Here is a 21,386-nt window from a genome sequence, read left to right as displayed (position 1 = left end):
GACTCAAATAAAATGCATTTGTAAGTGGAATACAAATGTATACACTATTGGATTCCTTCATTTACATAACGTTTTTGTAATTCGTAATAAATACACATAAACGTGTATTTCACAGTAGTTATTATATTTTGTATCAGGGACAAGTTGGTCTTTAACTTCAGAGCGGTGGTCATTATTGACCTCAGTCGTGCAGTTCTAAACCACATTTTAGTGAGAGCATTGAACACAGTCCTGCTTCAGAATGTTGCATGTATTTTAAAGCTCGTGTGACCAGCTTGCAGTAAGACCGCTTGCCTGAACTGCCACTCATCCTCGCCCTCTCCAATGGGGCGCCACCTGCCGCTATATGACTCCTCCCCTGTGGATTATTGAAGTTTCTTTAGTTTCTCCAGCAGGGACACACGCAGTTTAGCTTGATCAGTGTTAGAGATAAAAGCACCTCGGTCACACAATGTTTGTAAGGAATCCCAGTTTGTATCTGACCCTATTTCTGTGGATTACAGCCTCCTGGAGCTGGGCTGATGCCGGTGCTTGGAAGCAGGATGAGTCTTTCTTCACTGGCAGTATTTACAGGGCAAGATGCACATCCCGATGCCTGAGCCTGCACATCACTCGCATCTCTGCTTTTTTCAAACATTTTCAGGTAGAGGAACTAGTAATATTTTACATCTCAGTGTGACGGGTTTTCAAATTATTATTTGTATTTATTAATTATTTTTTTGCAGTTGTCACTGCATTTATCTTGTTGAACCTGCGATGTGCAGATTAGTGATATTTCTTTTTGGATAGAAATGGACAACGTTCAATGCTAATATCATTAATTTATGTAATTGTTCATCCTGTTCATTATCAATTGCGATGATTAAAGATACGTCACCTACAAAAACATTGATGTAGAAAAGCTGCAGCATGCTCTTCCATTGTAGATAATCCAAGTGTCACTCATGAGGAAAAGTCCACAAGAGTCGAAGTGCAATAAAAGCGGGTCGATTTTACAGAACATAACTTGTTGAATTAGCTAAACAGTGGTGTAAAGAACACATAAAGTTGGCTATTGTACTAAATACACTGACTAGTTTTAAATCGGTGGATTTCTGTTGAAAAAGCGCATTAAAGATAGCCTAGATAAGTCGTCTGGCGACATGACTGATGATTTTTCTAACACTAAATTGAAGAACTGTCCAACGGTTTAGAGAAATATAAACCCGTTGTTTTGATTAACACACGTTCGATGTTCTGTTAAGAATATATTGTATTCATATATCCATGTTATATCTGGGGTTTTATGAAGAATTGCATTTGGTAGCCTACTACACCGTAAGGATGGTGATATACAATGAGATCAAAACTTGATCCAAGAGTTCTGATGTTCCTTGCAACACTTGTTGACTTCAGTGGGGCGCAGTTGGGATATATGCATCTATTTTGACATTTTGTTAAATTGTAAACGAAAGTAACATTATTGATATATGAGATCAATGATTAATATTACAGTTATATATGTCTTTGAGATGTCACATATAGTTGCACACTTAAAATATAGTTGGGATCAATTGATTTTAATAGGAAGTTGGCATTCTTCTGTCGCCTTATTATTGATTTAGTTGTTTTTTTCCTTATATTTGGGTGTGTTATGTCATTCTGGATTTCGCCGGGTTTGTCGGTGAATACAAATCACAGTTATAAAATTCAAGATTCAATGCACAAGTTATGCCAGTTAAGTTAATCATTTTATATTTTGAAAAAATACATTTTGTTATGTCTACAACTGATTTCCAAATTTGAACCCCCCTCTGCTAGATAGGAACACAAATACATACAGGGTTCAGTGAGTTGTGGTTTATTTGAACGCTGTTGGCACACTGTTTTTGATGAGATTAAAATAGGCTATCAGAAAGATAATACCAGAAAGTCTTGGTGAGCCATGTCGCTTTAATTCGGGAAACAAAATGTAATTTGGCTGAGGTTAGATCAACATTTCACGGTACGCTACAAGCTACTAAGAAGCTTTCGTAATACACATATTTAATTATAATAATTTATGGAGAATATAGCCTAAGTTATAATATGTTATTTGCACTAAAGGGTATTTTATTATATAACAACTGGTTTATAATGTTAATAAATTAAACATTTGATTTTATTTCTTAAAATGCTTACAGGACATAGATATATACATTTGCAAACCTCTGAATGTCGGACCTTTAAATAGTCAAACACATTTTGAGTTCACTGGTATGGGAATCCCTTTAAATTGCCGTGCTCGGGGAGTAAAATATTTGAGATTTCACATCTTCTAATCCCGTTCCTGAGGTTGTGTCGGTTGTTTTGCATACTTCAGTGGACACAGTGTTCGCTCTCGGGAGTTCTGTGAAAGGTAGCAATAGATCTTTGTTGCTTCCTCTGTCTGGCTATAAATTCTTGGGCGCCTTTTTCTACAAATAGATTCCATTTGGTTTACTGCGCTCCGAATAAAGCAGTTACACGCGCGCGCGCACACACACACACACACACACACACACACACACACACACACACACACACACACAAATCTAATTGCAACCTACCACAATGACGGGCACAGATTGCAAGTACTGTAGTGTGCTCATGTTTAATTAGCAAATATAAGTTGTTAAAAGCATAAAGTAATGTAGCCTCTTGACATTTTTGTGGTTCACCAGTTTAATAGGGTAAAGAAAAATGCTGCAATAACAAGCTGGGCTGAATACATTGTTATTATAACTTTATATTACAATCAGATCACATATTACAAACTGGCTTTACAAACATATCAGTAATTGGGTTGTGAGAATTACAGAGTGCAGTGCAATATAGTATGATATTTAATTAGCACAGATTAGGATATAAAGCCAGATGACATGTCAGCAGCAGTGGTATGTGACAGCAGTTATGTTTTTTTTTATAATGATAATAAAAAGCCTGGGTACAGAAGAGCTTTCAGATTTTCTGATTATTTAATTTGTTGGCTTTAGAGCACATGGCCTTGGGCCTGTAGATATGTTATGTAAACAATTTAATTCTGCTTAATTTGTGAGAAAAAATGGGAAAGTGGGAAAGTCAGACCAGGAATGCAAGCCCATAAGTTTGCAGATCATGAAATCTTTTCAACAGTTTTAGTGACTCTGTATTGGTATATTCAAAGTTTTCAAAGCTCTGTTTAACCTAAAAGAATGTTTATGAACACTTAAAATGACTGTCCTGAAAGTTCTGTGGATTGCGTACAAGGCAAGAATTAGGTTGACATAAGGTACACCTTAGTGTCGTTCACTTCAAAAGCAGTCCTGTATTGTAAGATAAGTTGCGATGCTAGCTGTTGTATTGTGAGTCCTGTTCGGATTCCTCACATTAAGCTGTTCAAGTCTTGTAAAAACAGGAGGGAACCAGGGTAGAGGGGTCATCAGCTACACCAATACAACCATCTTCTTTAGACAACGATGATGTGCCTTCCACCTGCCCTTGACTTTTTTGTTTTTTTTGTTTTACTGTTTACATGTAATCCAAAATAGCCTGTGGAGTTATACTGCCATTTGGACCTCATAAACATGAAATACCAAATAAGATTAGTAAACACATCATTAAATTAAGTCTTAATACAGTATACTGTATATAAGATTAGGTTTGCATGGATCTTAAAAAACTTAACATTACGTGATGTTTAGAATAGGTTTAATACATACATATTCTTATGGTAGAGTCTTTAAAATAAATATAACCAATCAGCCCTATGTCTTTATACTATTATTTGGCATGCATGAACAACTTCTGAACCACACCCAAGTACTGATGACAATCTATCTTGTGTAACACTCTCTTAGATACAGCATGCTCACTGCCTGCATTCAGTGGTTTGCTTCGTTTTTGCGTTTTTAGATTTCTGAATAGTCTTTCCTTCAGCCACCAGTCTCTTCTGACTATGTACATACCAATCAGTAGTTGCCTTCCAGGACATCTTGCATTCCTTAGAGATGCGTGACACGTTGGTCTTTGGGACCTTGATTTCCCAGTTGAAGTTTCAGTTTGTGTTGCCCTTTTCAAAATGTGATAAATCATTTATAAAAGTTTACTGTGATATGTATACCTGTTCTGGGCCTTATGTGCTGCAAAGTTATTCCTGGGACATGCCACATGACAGAACATTGCCACTTGTGGTGCTTGATAACTATCTAATAAAAGAGATTGTGAACCACTTCATAAAACATTGCCCAGCCCACTAGCTCTGAATTGTTTTAATACTATTATTTTTTGTTTGCACTAAAAAGAAAAACTGAAATCAATGTAAAATGTTATTTGTATGACTGGGATGCCTTAGCACTTCCCCAAAACCCCCTCCCATCAATAAGAACTCTTACCGGTTGCTGGGTTACAGTTAATCAGTTAATTTACATTTATTAAATCCTTGTGGTATAAATAGGATGGCTGATTGCAGGCTATTACGTGTGATATTTGTGTGATTTGTTTCTTCATCGTTGGCATACCCCAACACCATGCTTTGTGTGTCATATGATATTTGTACTGATGCCATTTTCTAGATGAATATCACAACTAATAGGCTGAAATGAGCTATCCTATACTTCTGACATTCTAACTTTATTTCCTAAAAGTTCAAATGAAGTAGCCTTAACATGTTAGCTTCATGGTGTTAATATCCCAAGGACCATGTTACTTCTTTGATAAGGCAATCGTTACTAGTATCTCCCAAGCAAAATGTTGCATCATTAACTCTCACATTTGTTATATGTATTGTAAGCCTGTATAGTACCGTATGTGCACCATTAAAAGAGCACCACATGTTTTGTACTTGCATGGCCACCTACACATGTACATATGAGGCACAGGTGATTTGCACTGATGTGCATGTAACAGCATTAGAATTTCCATAAATAAGCTGATTTCCAGCTGTGTTACTGTAGGCAATTGACCATAGCCATGTTGCAAAAAAAAAAAAGCCCATCAGCAGGACATGAGGTTTACATCAATTTCATGTATTTATATAGCATAATTACACAAGTAATGGGGAGCTTAGCTGAACATAAGCAACATGTATGCTACATAAATTTATATGTAAATTCGAATGGAGAAACTCATTATGCCTACACATGCTAATTTACCCTTTAGAATCTGTAAGAGGCAGATGATAGACATTTTAACTACTGACAGTGACTTGACAGCTTTAAATTAAGCCCTCTTAGTATAAATCTCAGGCACTTCCCCTAAAACAGTCTATGGCCATTCTCTCCTATCATTAAAGATAGCCAGATCTTGATAGAACTTCCACACTGCAGCAGGAGCTTACTCTGTACTAGTCATTTACTTGAAAAAAAAAGACTTGAAAGCATTTTATATGAAATATGTACGCATTTAAATTATATATACATATTATGAGAATATATTTCTTCCAAATGGATTTATTATAGGTAAACCTCACCACAGGGAGTAAAACAGAAGATTACAATTGTTATTTTATGTTTTCAACACAGTGCTAAAAAAGAAATCCTTCACATTAGTTTTTTTTTCCACATTAGCTGATGCTGATGGAAAAATAATCTTACATTATTTCTTAAACACTTTGTTTTGCAGACCGATGGAAACATGCCATTACTCATATCCCTGCTGCAGCTACTGGAGCACTTTACCTTGCCTAATTAGTATGGTGAAAAGCAGTACTGTTCCTAAATCTGTAGAGAAAGTGTTACTTTAATATAGAAATATTTATACATTACAAATGTGAGACAAGGGAACACCACACATTTCAGGCTGGTAATTTGTTTGTGTTATTTGATTTAAAGCCATGAAACTTAACATAGTAAATTAAGCTATACATTATAGGTATATGTATAAAATGACTATATTATCTGAATAAATATCATGGATAAGAAGGTGGTATTTTTCAGCTGCAAGGAAAGAAAAACATTTACTATGTGGAAAATTGTTTTTTTTTACTGGATTCCTTGTTCTATGTTTTCTTTTCGATACAAAAAAGCTCATGTTTAGACGAAAATGTATAGACTTTTCACTCGGTTAGACACCACATGAACATATTTAAATCATGATGGACTTCTCATTAAATCAAGCCCTTTCTGTATTTATTTGCTACACCTCTGATGAACTAGTGTTCTGCTTTGACAAATGTCTCCTTGATGTGACGACTCTTGTCTTTTTATAGCACATCTTCATTAAACAGTTGTCACTGGGAAGCCCTTAAAGCAGAAGCGTGTGCATTTTACATGTGTTTAATTATGTACCTCAAAGACTAGCAGTGTCTTCCACTCTGCTGACAGTCGCCCGGCTTTTATACATTATTGTGACCTCAGCTTTGACAGCTGATTAACTACAGTGTTACACTGAAAGGAACTGCTTTCTTCTATCAAGCCATTGTCTGACCAACTGCATCAACAGTGGACATGCATACAGTAGCATCACTGTAGAATGAATCTTGAAATCATCCCTTTAATTAGAGGAATCACAGTTTTAAATAACTCACCTTCATTTTTGGTGAATTGCAGTGTGCTGAAATGTATATGGAATGTGATCTTGACTTTAGGAATGAGGACCTGACCTATAATTATCCTCTATTTCTGAATGACACTCCAGGGTCAGCTTCCAGCAGCTGATGTAACATCCCATTCAGTCCTCCTGTTGCAGTGTCACTGTAATGGATCAAAATTAGCCAAGGCACAGCAGCTATCTGCCGCCACCAAACCCACAGACAGACAGAGTCCAACAATTCTTTCGTACATTTTTTGTCTCCAAAATGTTGAAAATATTTTTTAGGTGTGTACAGAATTGAATGCCAAGAAAATTGGAAGACGTTTCTTGCTCCTTCTTTTCAAATTTATATTTTTATTATTGGTTTAGTTTGATTTAAAAAAATAACAAGTAGGCACAGATACATAGGTTAAGCAAGTGTGAGTAACAAGTACATAAATTAAAACAAAACCAAAAAAAAACAAAAAAACACAACAAATAAAAATCGTTTCTGAGATTTGTCCCATGGGTTGCCAATAAAATAGTTCAAAAGATATCTTTTGGTCCAATGGTATAACACTTCCAATAATTCTAGACAAAGAATCAACTACCAGAGACCAGTATCTCACCAGTTTTGGACAAATCCCATATGTATAAATGTACCAATCTCTTGTTGGTTCCTTGCTCCTTCAAGTTGGAATAACTATCATGTTGAAATAAAGTAATTCCTGCAACTCTTTTAACTTTTGTAACCAACCTGTGGTCTCCTAGGAAACTCTTGAAAGGAAATGGTCTATCCTAAATAAAATAAAAAGTAAATTAATTCATTTTATGGGTTTATAATTATATGCTCATCTAGAATACTGTGTTCAGTTCTGGTCACCGCACTACAAAAAAGGATATTGCTGCTCTAGAAAGAGTGCAAAGAAGAGCGACCAGAATTATTCCGGGTTTAAAAGGTATGTCATATGCAGACAGGCTAAAATAATTGAATATTTTCAGTCTTGAACAAAGAAGACTACGCGGCGATCTGATTCAAGCATTCAGAATCCTAAAAGGTATTGGCAATGTCGACCCAAGGGACTTTTTCAACGTGAAAAAAGAAACAAGGACCAGTAATGTTGTTGAAGCTGACACCCTGGGATCCTTCAAGAAGCTGCTTGATGAGATTCTGGGATTAATAAGCTGCTAACAACCAAACGAGCAAGATGGGCTGAATGGCCTTCTCTCGTTTGTAAACTTTCTTATGTTCTTCTTATGTTCTTACTAAAGCGGGATTCTGACATTTGATGCACCACAAAATAAATATGCAGGCATCTAAATGTGCTCTCGTCAGTGTCTGTTAACGTACTGGCAAATAGCATGACAAACGCAGAACAATAGCATTCAGTCAATAAGTAATAACATTGGTTAGTTACTACTTGTGTAGATGCTAGTTTGAGCTGCTTTTACTGAATGAAAGCAAACAGGTAATGTATATTGGTTGGAGCCTTTTATTTTGTATTCAAAATATACCTGGCAGTATTCTGCTATCAGTTCATGCACTAAAGAATATGTTCAAAGGCATTTTTATCTGCATCTAGTAGCTGGAATGATTTACGTCATCCTTTGAAATCCATATTTTTCATTCAGGTAAAGATAGATTGTCCCACTGTCATGTTCAATTTTTGTGTCTCATTTGCTTTTTCATTTCTTTGTGCAGTCTATTTTATCAGTTGTTGATGTTCAAGTTTGTTTACATTCCACAAAGATACAGTAGTTTTAGCTGTACGTACAGCCTACCCCATTTGAAGTTAAACTGTCCAGGAGTCGTGTATTAATATATTTACGATCTGTTACATACTGTAGGTTAATTTGTTGTGTATACGATGGTTCTAATTTAAATCAAAAAATGAATCTCGTACTCTGGAACTAGTATTACACATAAAAAGCATGGTTGTTTTATTTTTATTTTTTACTTTAGAATTGTTCTGTATATTCTATATTGTACATGGGATGTGATCTATACACATGGTAAGATGTACTGGAATTTTGGGAAATCAGTAACTGCGATTGGTTGATTTCATATATGTAATTAATAGCAGCTGAAGATGCAACACAGAACTTAAATAAGGTGTTAATAAGTCATGGTTTTGTTATAATGATAACATTTGATAACATTTTACAGGAAACACCACCCACAGACCGCTCATGTGCTTACACTATAAAGCATACTATTTTAGAACATCATGGGCCGCTTAGAATGTGACAAAACATAACATATGTCTTCACTTTGATGGCAGAGTGAAATATACACTACCCTTCATATGGCACCTGGAAGTGGAAGTGTATTCTTTACTAGTACTGTAAAACATATACTGCTCCATCTCTGACTATAAATAACCAGTAATTAATACATTTAAATGTGAAACTTTTCGATTGTATGAATGTGTATTTTTCATCTATCTGAATAGCCTAGTATTTTGCCAGGAACGGATAGCTGATCTGAATAAGCAGGTTGCTGTAACTTCACAACACTTGGCAAGAGTATAATCAAAATGAAGTCATTAGCACTTTTTAAGATGTTGGACTTGAAAGAGAAAGTTTCTCTCTTCTCTGGACTCTGAGTTGTTCTGTTTTAAATCTGTTTCAGATTTACTGGAACTATACTTTTGCTAGTATACTATAAATGAGAAATCATTCCTTTTATTTATTTGTATTTGTGATCCCTAATTTATAATGAAGAAAAGCAACACTCCTGTATTGATTTCAAGTTTGTTGCTCTGGAATTAACGTAAAGGCAAAAGGAAATTGGAATTATGACTAGGCTTGCTACTATTCAATTTTTAGTTTTTTGCCAAATCGACAATTAATATTGACGTTTATTTTTGAAAGAATTTACCGTTTTTTTTTTTAGATCTTTATTTTGCAATTCAAGCAGAACATGGGTGAAATCGACCTTATGCTTAACCCCCCCAGACTTTTTATGCCATTGAGAAACATCTCATTTAGAGAAACCCCTTTATCATATTCGACATGCAACAAAACCATGGTTACCAACATTCTAATTGAAATAACATTTGGTCACAGCGAAGCTATACCTTGTAAAGCTGAAGTTGCTACACAAATAACAAAATGGTCGCAAATAAACCGTAGAAAATGCAGCATATAAACTGTATTACGCAGACTTTTATAGCATACATTTACAAGTAAAAATAATACGTAGCTGGCAAATGAAAGTTCACAGTCGGTCTTGATGACTGACAGTCATTTAAACGAATGAGAGCATTCTAGCGCTGCTTCAGCCAACGAGATCTGTCAGAACAGGATGAAATGACTGACAGTGAAACTACACTAGCCTATTAAGGGACCACTGAGTTGACTGACAGCAACCCCTAGCCATTCAGAGCAGAACGGAGACGGGAACAACAGCAAGTATAAAAACTGCACAGACTAGAGATGATTTCTAAATGATTATTTTTGGTAAGAAAAAAATTTAAATTTATTTCAGTCAAACTCATATTTTTGGGGAATTCAACGTTTAACGAGCTTTACCGATTAAAACCGAAAAGTAGCAAGCCTAATTATGACTATGATCTGGTATGAGTTGTGTGGTTTTATTGGGTGGTTATCCTCTTGTGGAATATTGATTGAGCAGCACCAGAGAACTGCAAAATAATATGGGTCATAAAGTGGCTCCGACTCCACCCAAAATGCTTTCACGGATAAGTGTGGGGCACAGCAGGGACACTTAACTATTGATGAGAATATGATTGCACTGACTTCTGAGCTTTCCTCCATTGTGATGATGGAAAATGTTGCCCTCAGATGGACTGGAGAGGCTAAGCCTGCTCATGCAGCTGAACTAGGTACAAGGAATTCATTGCAAGTGCAGTTGTTAACTAAATGTTGCTTAATAGAAATACCCTTGATGTTTAAATTAAAGATCCCTGCTGGCATTTCAGTGACATTTGTGGGTTTTCGAGCATGAACTGCTCGTTTCAGGTCCTGCCACAACATAATGGGGTTTAGGTCTGGACTTTGACTAGGCCATTCCAAAACTTTAAATTTCTTGTTCTTCAAGCATTCTGATGTAGACTTGCTTGTGTGTTTTGGATCATTGTCTTGCTGCATGACCCATCTGCGCTTCAGCTTCAGCTCACGGACGGATGGCCTGACATTCTCCTGTAGAATTCTCTCATACAGAGCAGAATTCATGGTTCCTTCAATGATGGCAAGGCATCCAGGTCCTGATGCAGCAAAGCATCCCCAAACCATGACACTGCCACCACCATGCTTGACCGTTGGTATGAGGTTCTTACTGTGGAATGCAGTGTTTGGTTTTCGCCAGACATAACGGGGCCCATGTCAGCCAGAAAGTTCCACTTTTGACTCATCTGTCCATGGAACATTGTTCCAGAACTCTGGAGGATCGGGGAGAAAATTGGGCACTAAAGTTAATGTTCACCATTACATATGTAATTATATAAATCCATTTTAACAGTTCTATATCATAGTACTTTATGAACTCCTTTTGAGAATGCATGTGTCTAATTTATGTCATTAATTTGTTTTCCAATATGTTTCTTTTCAGAATAACGGATCCTTGGTTTGGTGTCAGAATCATAAGCAGTGCTCCAAGGTAAAGTAGAGACCATCTTAATTAGTTTACAGTCTATTCGTGTTACATTCCTTTCAACAGAATGTTAACATTATAGAGATTTTGGAGTGTGGAAGTTAAACAGTCCTACTCTATGTGGTATGGAATGCAGCACCTTTTTCCAAAAAGTGAGAACCCATGTGTCAGTAACTGTTTTTTTTAATCTACACTTTCAAGATTTTTTTTATTAAATGTTCCATTAGTTTTTGGTGTTATTTAATTTTTTTTTTTTTTTGCTTCAATGTTCCAGCTGTTTGACAGTGATGTAAACCTTAATGTAAACTTGCTATGGGACTCAGTACAGACATCTTTTAAGTGTTGGAGAACATACTGTGACTTTTTTCACAGTGTGCACTTTTTTTCTAAACAAATGTCCATCTCAGCCCGTGTTTTTGATGAAACGGAGATCATAACAATAGACGTTCACACACTTGGCAATGCGATGGCCAGACGGGTTTTTATAAACATTCCTAGTTTCGGTGTAGGAAAATGTACTGATTAATGACCAAAGACACATAAATACAAATTATAGTGTCTTACACGTTACATAAATATCAAACTTTTAGAATTATTTTAAATCTTTGTAAATCACTTGATACACACACCAGTGATGGATGTACACAACTGAGGTTGTATACAGTAGTACTCTTTGATATAATTTAGCACCAGTGTCAGTGCAGCTGATAAAAAAAACCTAGCCCAATGGATAGAGAACTCAAAAAGTATCTATATAGTACTGATGACAGTGTCTCTGCAACCAAACAACCAGCTTTCCTGCCTCATATCTAGCTTGTAGACAGAACCTATTGTTCTCTTTCATTGGGACAAGTGACTCGGACAGCCTTTTTTGATTGTGTGTTCACCTAATTAGTTAAACTTGGTTCAGAACTTTCTTATGTTACTTAGTGCAACACAGTGATGGGTTGTCTATCTTATGAATGAAAATGTACTATTTGGAACAGGCTTCTCTTCTCAATAAAGCTTGGTGGAGGGCATGCTATCTTCCAATACTGACACATAAAACACAGGATCACACCTCATGGTGTCAATGTATCAGACTGAATGCATAAGACTGTTTAAGGTACAGACAAGAATGCAATAACATGTCAAAACTGTAATGATTTTAGATGGTATGTGCTTCTTTGAATTTACTGATATTCATGAGAATGTGAATTAAATGTTGCTATTTCAGAATTACAGTTTTACCTTCTATTTTATAATTACCGGTTTAAATAGATTGCAGCCTTGAAACGTGTTTGCACAAACTAGTCTTGATATGTGTCAGCATTTATGTTTTAACCCAATCTTTAAATGTTTTTAACCATTTATTTTAGAATTCGACATGAAAAACATATAATCAAAGTAATTTCTCAATTTAAGGTCAAATTATTTTAATTAAAAAAGAACAACGAAGAAAAATTCAGTAATCATACAAATTAGGCACTGCATTCCTAATATTCTGTTTAATTACATATATTGCTTGAGTCAGAGTGGCATTTACTTGAATGGAGCAAGGACGTGGGAAAATTGATAGTGATTTCTGATTTTTCTGTAATTGGGAGAAAATGAAGACAGGAAAAGACATGGTATACTGAATATTGACTGTACAAGTCATATGTGCAGTCTTGGATACTGAAGCACCTGTTAAACAAGTGCCTGGTATGTGCACAGTATTTTCTGTAAGCTTATATGGGTTTCCCTAATGATACAGTCTCCTCTCATCTCTTGGGTTTGTGGTTGCTGTTGAGTTCAGTTCTGGACAGCTGTTGACAGGTCTTCTTAACTCTTCTACAGTTGTTGACAGGCCTTCTACAGAGACTTTTCTTTTGCATCATAAGCATATGGTGGTCTGATAGGGCTAGTTTTGGGTGGTAAGTGGTGTCACCAACATTTGAGATGTGTGGCCATCAACGCAAGATACTGACAGCTAAGGGGGTACTGTGACACACACACACACACACACACACACACACACACACACACACACACACACACACACACACACACATCAAACCACAAGTCTATCATGAATGAAATGCCTTCAGTTGCTGTCATTCTCGGAACATATTAACACTCTTGCTATATTTTATATGGTACCTTCTTTATTGTGTTTCTCTATATCTTTCAATTGAGTGTTTAAAGCTATGGATGATATTGGATGCCAAACGAGAGAAAACAAACTCAGTTGCAGCAGTGGATATCTGTGTCTATTCCATTTTTCAAAAAATCTGCTTTGTTCAAAGAGGTAGTACAAACATTGAATGAGTGATGACGAAGAGAATTCTGGTTATATCCATTTGCTAATAACAAGCTTGAGTTTGCATTTTCTTGAAAGGTGAAAAAGACTATAAATTATCAGCAAAACTATAGTAATATAAATGACTGTTTACTTTAGAGGAGATAGTCCAAGATTGGTGGTAATCTAGGTTTGTGAAAACTGCCAACAAATGCCCCACTTGAACTGTATCATGATCTACAATTATGACATGGATTGTATCTAATACTATCCTTTTTGAATAGAGTACAACTTAATATTGCCTGAGAAAGCATGAATTCTGCATTTTTATGTTTTTTTTTAAAAGTATAAATCAGACCCTGTCCCTATCTAGATTGCTGTTTTCTGAAGGTTTTTAGTGTTTGCTTCTCATAGGAATTATGCAAGATGTATATGTAGCCTTCATTTCAAAAGGTGCTCCTTTAACACTAATGACTGTGGGAGTTTACAGTAGTTGTTTCATGTTTAATATGGTCTTTCCAAAGCCCTATCCTGCTTAAACAGAAGGGTACATTTACATCATATTTACAGGGATACATTTCATTTTGACCGTTGGGGAAACTGAAGAGCCTCTGAGTTGTCTCAAAACCATTTAATATCCTTTTTAAAATTGTTTAGGGAATTGCTTTAAACAGACACCGTATCTGTGTAACCAAATTAGTTAACAGGACAGATGTTTGCAGATTAGATACTACTTATGATTCTCAGGAGACTCATCTTTCACCTTTGACCTGCAGAGAGTAAGGGGCAACGCTCACTAACGACTCATCTCCCGAAGTCAGCTCTTGTCCTTGCTAAGTGCAGACACTTTTCAGAGGGCAAATGTATCTGAGATACAGCAGATTAAAACTGCATTATTATTCCAATAATGTAAATCAAATTTGATAGGATTTATTTCAGTAGGTACAGTATATCAAAAGATGAAATCATATTCATGGATGGATGGATTCCAAAGTCTGAAGGTTTAAAGCACTATAGATGTTTCCAAGGCCTGTTTTACCAGACAGACACCCTCAATTTTATATTAGGATTACAGGCACATCTGGGTATATGATACTTGTCTGAATCTAATACTTCTTACATTGTAGTTGTAGAAAAGAAATGCACTTCAGCACATTGGACTGTTTTTGTTTTTCCTTGTGGTATTTGTATTTTTCAATCATAATCAGGTATTTCCTGGTGTCCATGCATAGCACAATTTTCACTGTGCAAATTCATAATTGTAGAAATGCATCAAATTATCTATGGTGAAATTTTGCCTGCTGTGCCACGTTAACAGGTATGTATTGTCAACAGTTTTTGAAAACATGTTTTCCTGCAGTCAAAATCAGTTGCCACATATTGTTAAAAAGCAAGTTGCTCTTTATAGTCAGTTTTAAGTAGGTTTAAAGGCAGGTAGGTGAAGGGATTTGTTGGGGGTTATTTGGTGGCTTAAATTGGTATATCTTAGCTCCCTGTTTTTGCCATTACTATTAAATTACACTAGACTTTATAAGAAAGGGCTTCAGGTGTTCGAAATAATTGACTCTTGTGAAAAAAATCAAAACTCACTGGGCAGTTCACACCACCAGTTAAACCACAGACTTCAAGTGAGTATTATTCAGCTTACACTTTGTACTTTTTTCTAGGGCCATGCCTGCCTGTGTATTTTTAAATGTGTAAAGTAGCATTTTTCTTGACGGTCAACTGGAATAAGCTTTCACTTATAGGAAGTAAACCTCAAAACAGAGTTATAAATTACAGAGACATCAGAAGTAAGCAGCAGCGCATGTTCAGTCGTGTTGGTGATTGGTTAATTTGGGTTTTTAAATTGTCGTTGACTAGACTAACATTCATTGGCAATATGTTTACGAGCTGGTAGTAAACTTCAATCAGTCTGAAGTCAATCTGGTCAATATATTGTACTATTTAGTGTTGGACCTCATTTACTGCAGTGTTTACAGTGGCAGTCTTTGAAGACACTTTTTCGAAAACAAATGGGAACAAATGACAGCAATCACCTCAATTTAAACTTGCATTTCTAATGGGTCCCTAGGCCTACAGTGTCGGTGTGTAAATTGTTCCACAGACAGTGATTCGGTACTTGGATTTGAAGAGTGGGAGAGTGTATAAGTTAAGATAAACAAGTTGTCCTGCTCCCAGTAGGCGCCTTCTCACGATAATGCAGGTGGAAAGACTAGTTAATGATTTAAACAAAGCTTCTCTGCACCTTTCCATCTGTCAGTGATTGTGAAAATCAAAGCTTCCAACTTTAATTTGTGACTCCAGCAACCTAAGTCATCCTTAAAACAGTGTCCAAAGCAAGGCCTGTTCACAGCGTTGGTATTGTTATGATAATCTGCACTGGTGCCCTCATGCTGGGACCTGAAAGAAAGGGCATTATGGAGCATTTGGTGGATCATTAGCATGCAATAACAGGGACATTCCCATCCTTTCAGAAGAAATGCAGTGAGTCCATGAATGTGCAGCTTTGTCCTAGTTATAGTTGTATTTTTCCATCCCAATTTTTCTGCACTTCAAATGCAATCACTGGAAGAAAAAAGTAGCAAAGCACACCAAAGATTCTAAAACCTTAGGACCAGCTCTTTATGTCAACAAAGCGTGAACAGGTTTGGAAGGACCTGAAAGCAAACGCAAATATCACAAATAGAGAGTTATTTGCCATTCCCTGAATCTGGCATGAGATCAGCTCACAATTCCAAATCCAAAAGGCATCATTGTAGACTCAGAATAAGCATTGTCCAAACATTTTTGTTAACCACTTCATAAAACATGTGTTAACCTGGTTAAATATCTGGTATTATTTCCAAATCCACAGTCTCAATGAGAAATGGAATTCCAAGGACAGTAACATTTGGAATTGCATATATTGTATAGTCCTGTGTGTTCTGTTTAAAAAAATAAATCATGCTGAACATATTATGAAGAAAGGAGGACTAGCTGTTGAAGAAAACTAACCCATTCTTGTAATTTTAGTACCAAAGAGTTAGAGCACACTTGACTGTTGTGCCTATAATCCAATGGAAAGCTTTAGAGAAGTGTAGAGGAAGAATCTTGCTCTTTGTTTAAAGCCCTCCTTTCACAGTTTTATTTCCTTTTATTGATCTACCAACCCCCTGCAGTTACCTTGCTGGGCACTTCTTAGTTAGTAAGGGGGGTTGATGCTTCACCCTGTCCTCAGTCATTAAGTTATTTGTAACATCTGCTCAATCACATCACCCATAAGGACAAAAGTGCTTTGGAGAGGGCTGAGTCCCAAGGGCCACATTTCTTTGCATTATGGTTATCAAATTGCTGTGAGATATATTTGTTGATCAATATTAAGACAGGGGTTGTGGGTGGAAGTCATCCAATGACAGTTTGTTTGCATCATGGACTCCATAGTAATATTGGCAGTCTTTTTTCAATCTTAGTATGATTCATGCTGCAGTTTAAACCGCCACAGATTGGGATGGAGAGTAGACAGTGCCAACCTACTTGGCATTATTTAACTCATTTTGAAAGGCAAACATATTTGTCACTTTCTTTCACAATTTCATATCTTATGCAATCAGGCTCTAACCAGCATGTGCCTCCCAAATATATGCTTGTTCTGCACTGTTCCAGCGCACTCCTACAGTAAATTGCAGAGTCTCTTGGCCTTGCTACAAAGGAAATTAGCCTTCTCCTTTAAATTGACCGCAGTTGTACTCAAAGCCAAGATTTACCCTCAAAGCAGTTATAAAATGAAAGTGAATGACATATAAAAATTATTAAAGAATCCCAGTCATCTGGTCAGTTTTTATTAAAGAAATGAATCAAGAACTTAGCAGAACTTTGACGTTTGCCAAACTTTTGCATATTAAAGAAAAGAGCAAACACATATTTCATTTGGTAGGTTTAGAGCAGCAATATACTTCCCAGCCCTCTTTTAGTGAACTCCCTCATTGTGACCAGTTGCATATCAAGGCAAGCTCACCATACCTTCTGTCTTTCAATTTTGAGACAATCTTGGGCTCTTCCTCTATTAAGACATTTTTACACAGTAAACCTTTTGTTGGCCTTAATAGTGGGATTCAGACTGTATTACAGTTTTATACTGTCATTTGTTTCTTTTGAAGGTCTGAAAATGCAAATAGAATATGGATCCTCTTTTGGATTATTTAAATACAGCTGCCATTTAATTTAGATAAAAACCATACACCTTAATACAAAAGCAAGATTATGTTTCTCTGTAAAACAAAAAAAGAAAATACAGTGTGCTCATTTAGCTGGACTTCACATCAGAACTACAAAAGCCTGCTTCTGGGTGGTGGGAGCGCTGATGTGTGGTTTGGTCAGGCCCAGCAGGAAAGGCCAGATCTGGTTACGGTTGTTAATTTTCATTTGGTCTCGGACTGCACCACTGACTGATATCTGTAGGTCTCATTATTCACATGCTGTGTGGAGGGTATGGCTACAAAACTGGGAGAGCTTTCTAAAGGGCTCTGGGAGCAGTGGCTGTAGACAAAGACAGCTGCAAATAAAACTGTATCTTACATTCACTTCAGAGGACACAGGAACTTTGCACAGTCAATCCTAAAAGAAAGAAGGAAAAAAAGGCAGTGATTAGTTATTTGGAGGTACTTGGTCCTATCGCTGCCTTAGTGAAAGTAGTAAATAAGTTTATCCTCAAATTAGAGCTGGTTAAACGATAGTATAATCAGTCATTAACTATACGTAAATTATACGTAGGGCTTTTGATTTTCTGGTTTAACCGAAAAAATGATAAAACACCTCTGATACCATTACAGCGACTGCCCATAACAGCGCTATGACATTACCGTGACGGACATTACAGCGACTGTCCATAAAAGCACTATGACATCACCATGCTGAACTACAATTCCCAGAAGACTCTGCGAAGTTCACAAAAGTGTCACTTTACAGGAACTCGGACACCTGACGTAGTCAGCGGGCTTCACCACAGATTTTCTGATTGCAGAAGACTATACTTTTTTTCACTTTTCCCATACTGCTCCAGCATAACTAGACTGGTATTATTATTATTATTATTATTATTATTATTATTATTATTATTATTATTATTAATTTAATTGTGCATTCATACCTTTATTTGAGTGATTCTTCCACCCTCAAGGGCTCAGTGTATATTGCAATTGGCCAATATCCACAGTTGTTTGGTGTCCTGCTAAAATAATAGTGACCTCTAGCTCCTTTACAAGAGAACACTCCAGAAACAGGTTAACTTCCTGCTGATTTAAAATAAACCATAAAGGAACACTGATGTGTATTTGCGAGGCATGTGCAGTTTTTTCTTTGCGTCAAGGAAGAAAAACACATTTCCTTGCAATCTTTCAACGTGGATGAGCTGGTTAGATTTAGTTCTTCCAGTTGGGTGAGCTTTTTCAGTGAAAACATAAATAAACGTAACATCACTAGAAATGCAGAAAGGCAAAGAATAAATACACAAATAAATGTCAAACGGGCAGGGATGTACTGTACAATAATATCTCTTCTATCAAGGCTCATCATGCACTCATGTGTACCTAAGCAGAGCTGAAACGTTTTAACAGGATAGATTGAAGACTCTGGGAAAGGGGGACTTTTGTAAGGCTTACAGGTTGAAATGTTTAGGGCTCTATTTACGAACCCTAATGAACACTTGCTTCTCGAAGTAAAAGTTGCTGAGCTCCGAGTTGACATTATGCATAGTGAATTGCACTTTGACAAATATTGAATCTTATTTAGATTGTATTACTTTGGGATGGAATGGTCAACAAGGGTTTACAGGATAAAACATTCAATGGTCAATCAGTAATTCATATTCATGCCATTTGTAAAATATAATCTTTTTGTTGGGGGTGGGGGGCTTGGGTGCTCTTTATTCATTGTTAACCTCTGTAATTGAGTACTCTACAGTATGTGAAAATGAATGTACAATTTGAAAAGGATCTCTATAAATACCAAATAAACTTTAATTTAAATTGCGTATTGCGAAATTAGACCAATTGCCATTGTACCTTAAATGTCCCCAAAGTAAACAGGACTGTATATATCATAATGTTTTCACTGGTTTATTTTTTAAATGCATGCATTTTTGCTCAGTGTTTTTGAGTGCGTCATGTGACTTCTTAAGTGTGATAAAAATGAATCCAACAGCTCTGATAGTTCAGGAACTGAAAAATACAAATCCTTCCACAGGGTAAAATGGCTCCAGGAAATTACAACTACTGTAACATGTGAAGTCAATATCCAGACACAGCCATAAAACAAACTCCCACTCGAGTGAGTATCGAGGAACCTCTTCCTTTCGATTTCCACTTTTGATTTACAAGAGAGGCACAGTGGGAATCAGTCTGTGCAGGATGAAGTTAATGGCCTGTAATTCTGTAGTTATTGCATCTTGACTGTCTGCATTGTTTTACAAAATAAAATTTAAAAATCATGAGGTATAGGGATCAAACATATTTCCCGTTTGGATAACATTTTACAGGTCATCAGATATCATGCAGGTGATCACTTGCCACATGCATTATTAAAAATATCAATGTTTGAATAAAAATGTAATGTTTCATTAGGTAATGGTTTCTTATCATGTCAAAAACTGTTTTGTGGGGTGTGGGGGAAGGATTATGATGTTGTTAGGCGTTAGCAGGAGTGGGCAGCTCTGGTTTTGTTACAACCATGTTCTTTCTTAATTGTTTAACTGAACCATTTGAACCGAATGCAGTAAATTGTTTTATCATACCTGTTAACCTCTGCGTAGAAGGGCCCTTCATGACCGCAGTCACTCACTCCTGTTTTAGGCTGAGGTGATGTCTTTTGAATCCACCACCCTCTCCCCCTCCTCATCCACCAAGAACCTCGGGGTCACCCTCGACCCTTCCCTCTCCTACTCCCAGCACATCTCTACCCTGGCACACTCCTGTCGCTTTTTTCCTCAGCAACATACGCAGAATTTGCCCCTTCCTCACCGACTACTCCACTCAGCTCCTAGTTCAGGCCCTGGTACTGTCCCGCCTTGACTACTGCAACTCCGTCCTCCGGCCTCCCTGCCTCTGCTATCCGTCCTCTCCAGCTCATCCAAAATTCTGCTGCTTGCCTTGTCTTTTCCCTTCCTCGTTTCTCCCACACTACATTGCTTCTTCACTCTCTGCACTGGCTCCCTATCGCTGCTCGCATCCAATTCAAAACTCTTGTACTCGCCTATCGCTGTCTTGATTTTTCTGCTCCATCCTATCTCCAAACTAGAATTTTTCCCTACACCCCCTCTCGCCCCCTCCATTCCTCCACCACCGGCAGATTAGCTGTACCCCCCACCTCTGCTCCCCCGATTCCAGAACCGCTCCTTCTCCACCCTTGCCCCTCAGTGGTGGAACGACCTACCCATGGATATCAGCACTGCTCAGTCCCTGACTACCTTCCGACACCTCCTAAAGACATACCAGTTGAGACAGCATCTGTAAACCTCACAACTCTTGCCTATACTGGTTTATATGGCACCCAATTGTACCTGTACTTGCATCAGCTTGTAATTGCACTGTACTTGTACTCTACTACTGCTCTTAATTATATAACTATTTCCTGTATCTTATACTTGATTTTACTCTTATAGGTATCCGTATTCATGTTTTTTTTCAATTGCTGTTATTTAAAATCATTCTCATCCATTTATCGTACTTACTATGTGCTCTAACTGGACTTTACTCGCAGAAGCAAATATTTTTACTATAAATGAACTGCTTTTAGTTGAACTCGCAATTATTTACTGCATTCTTTATTTTGATCTTATTTGATTTATCTGTTACTGACTATTGTACTTTATAACTGCTCTTATCTGTAATGTGATATTCTGAAAAGTGATATTTTATAATATGATGCTTTGTAATGTGATACTTTTGTATTGTGATATTTTGTAACAACTGTAAGTCACCCTGGGTAAGGGCGTCTGCTAAGAAAATAAATAATAATAATAATAATAATAATAATAATAATAATAATAAT

General features: G+C 36.7%; 1 protein-coding gene across 1 annotated transcript in view; it reads left to right on the top strand.

Moving 5' to 3' along the window:
* Positions 1–398: 398 nt before the first annotated feature.
* Positions 399–21,386, top strand: part of LOC117405351 (anosmin-1-like) — a 62,661-nt gene continuing 41,673 nt past the window's right edge. Inside the window, exons 1-2 of the mRNA XM_034008326.3 lie at positions 399–643; positions 11,060–11,107. Coding sequence (XP_033864217.3) covers positions 452–643; positions 11,060–11,107 — 240 coding nt within the window. The 5' untranslated portion in view covers positions 399–451. The remainder of the gene's footprint in view (positions 644–11,059; positions 11,108–21,386) is intronic.

This window comes from Acipenser ruthenus, chromosome 9 (genome assembly GCF_902713425.1).
Source record: "Acipenser ruthenus chromosome 9, fAciRut3.2 maternal haplotype, whole genome shotgun sequence".
In the NCBI taxonomy this organism is placed as follows: Eukaryota; Metazoa; Chordata; class Actinopteri; order Acipenseriformes; family Acipenseridae; genus Acipenser; species Acipenser ruthenus.
Note: the sequence above shows the minus strand (reverse complement) of the source record. Positions and strands in the feature narration are given on the sequence as shown.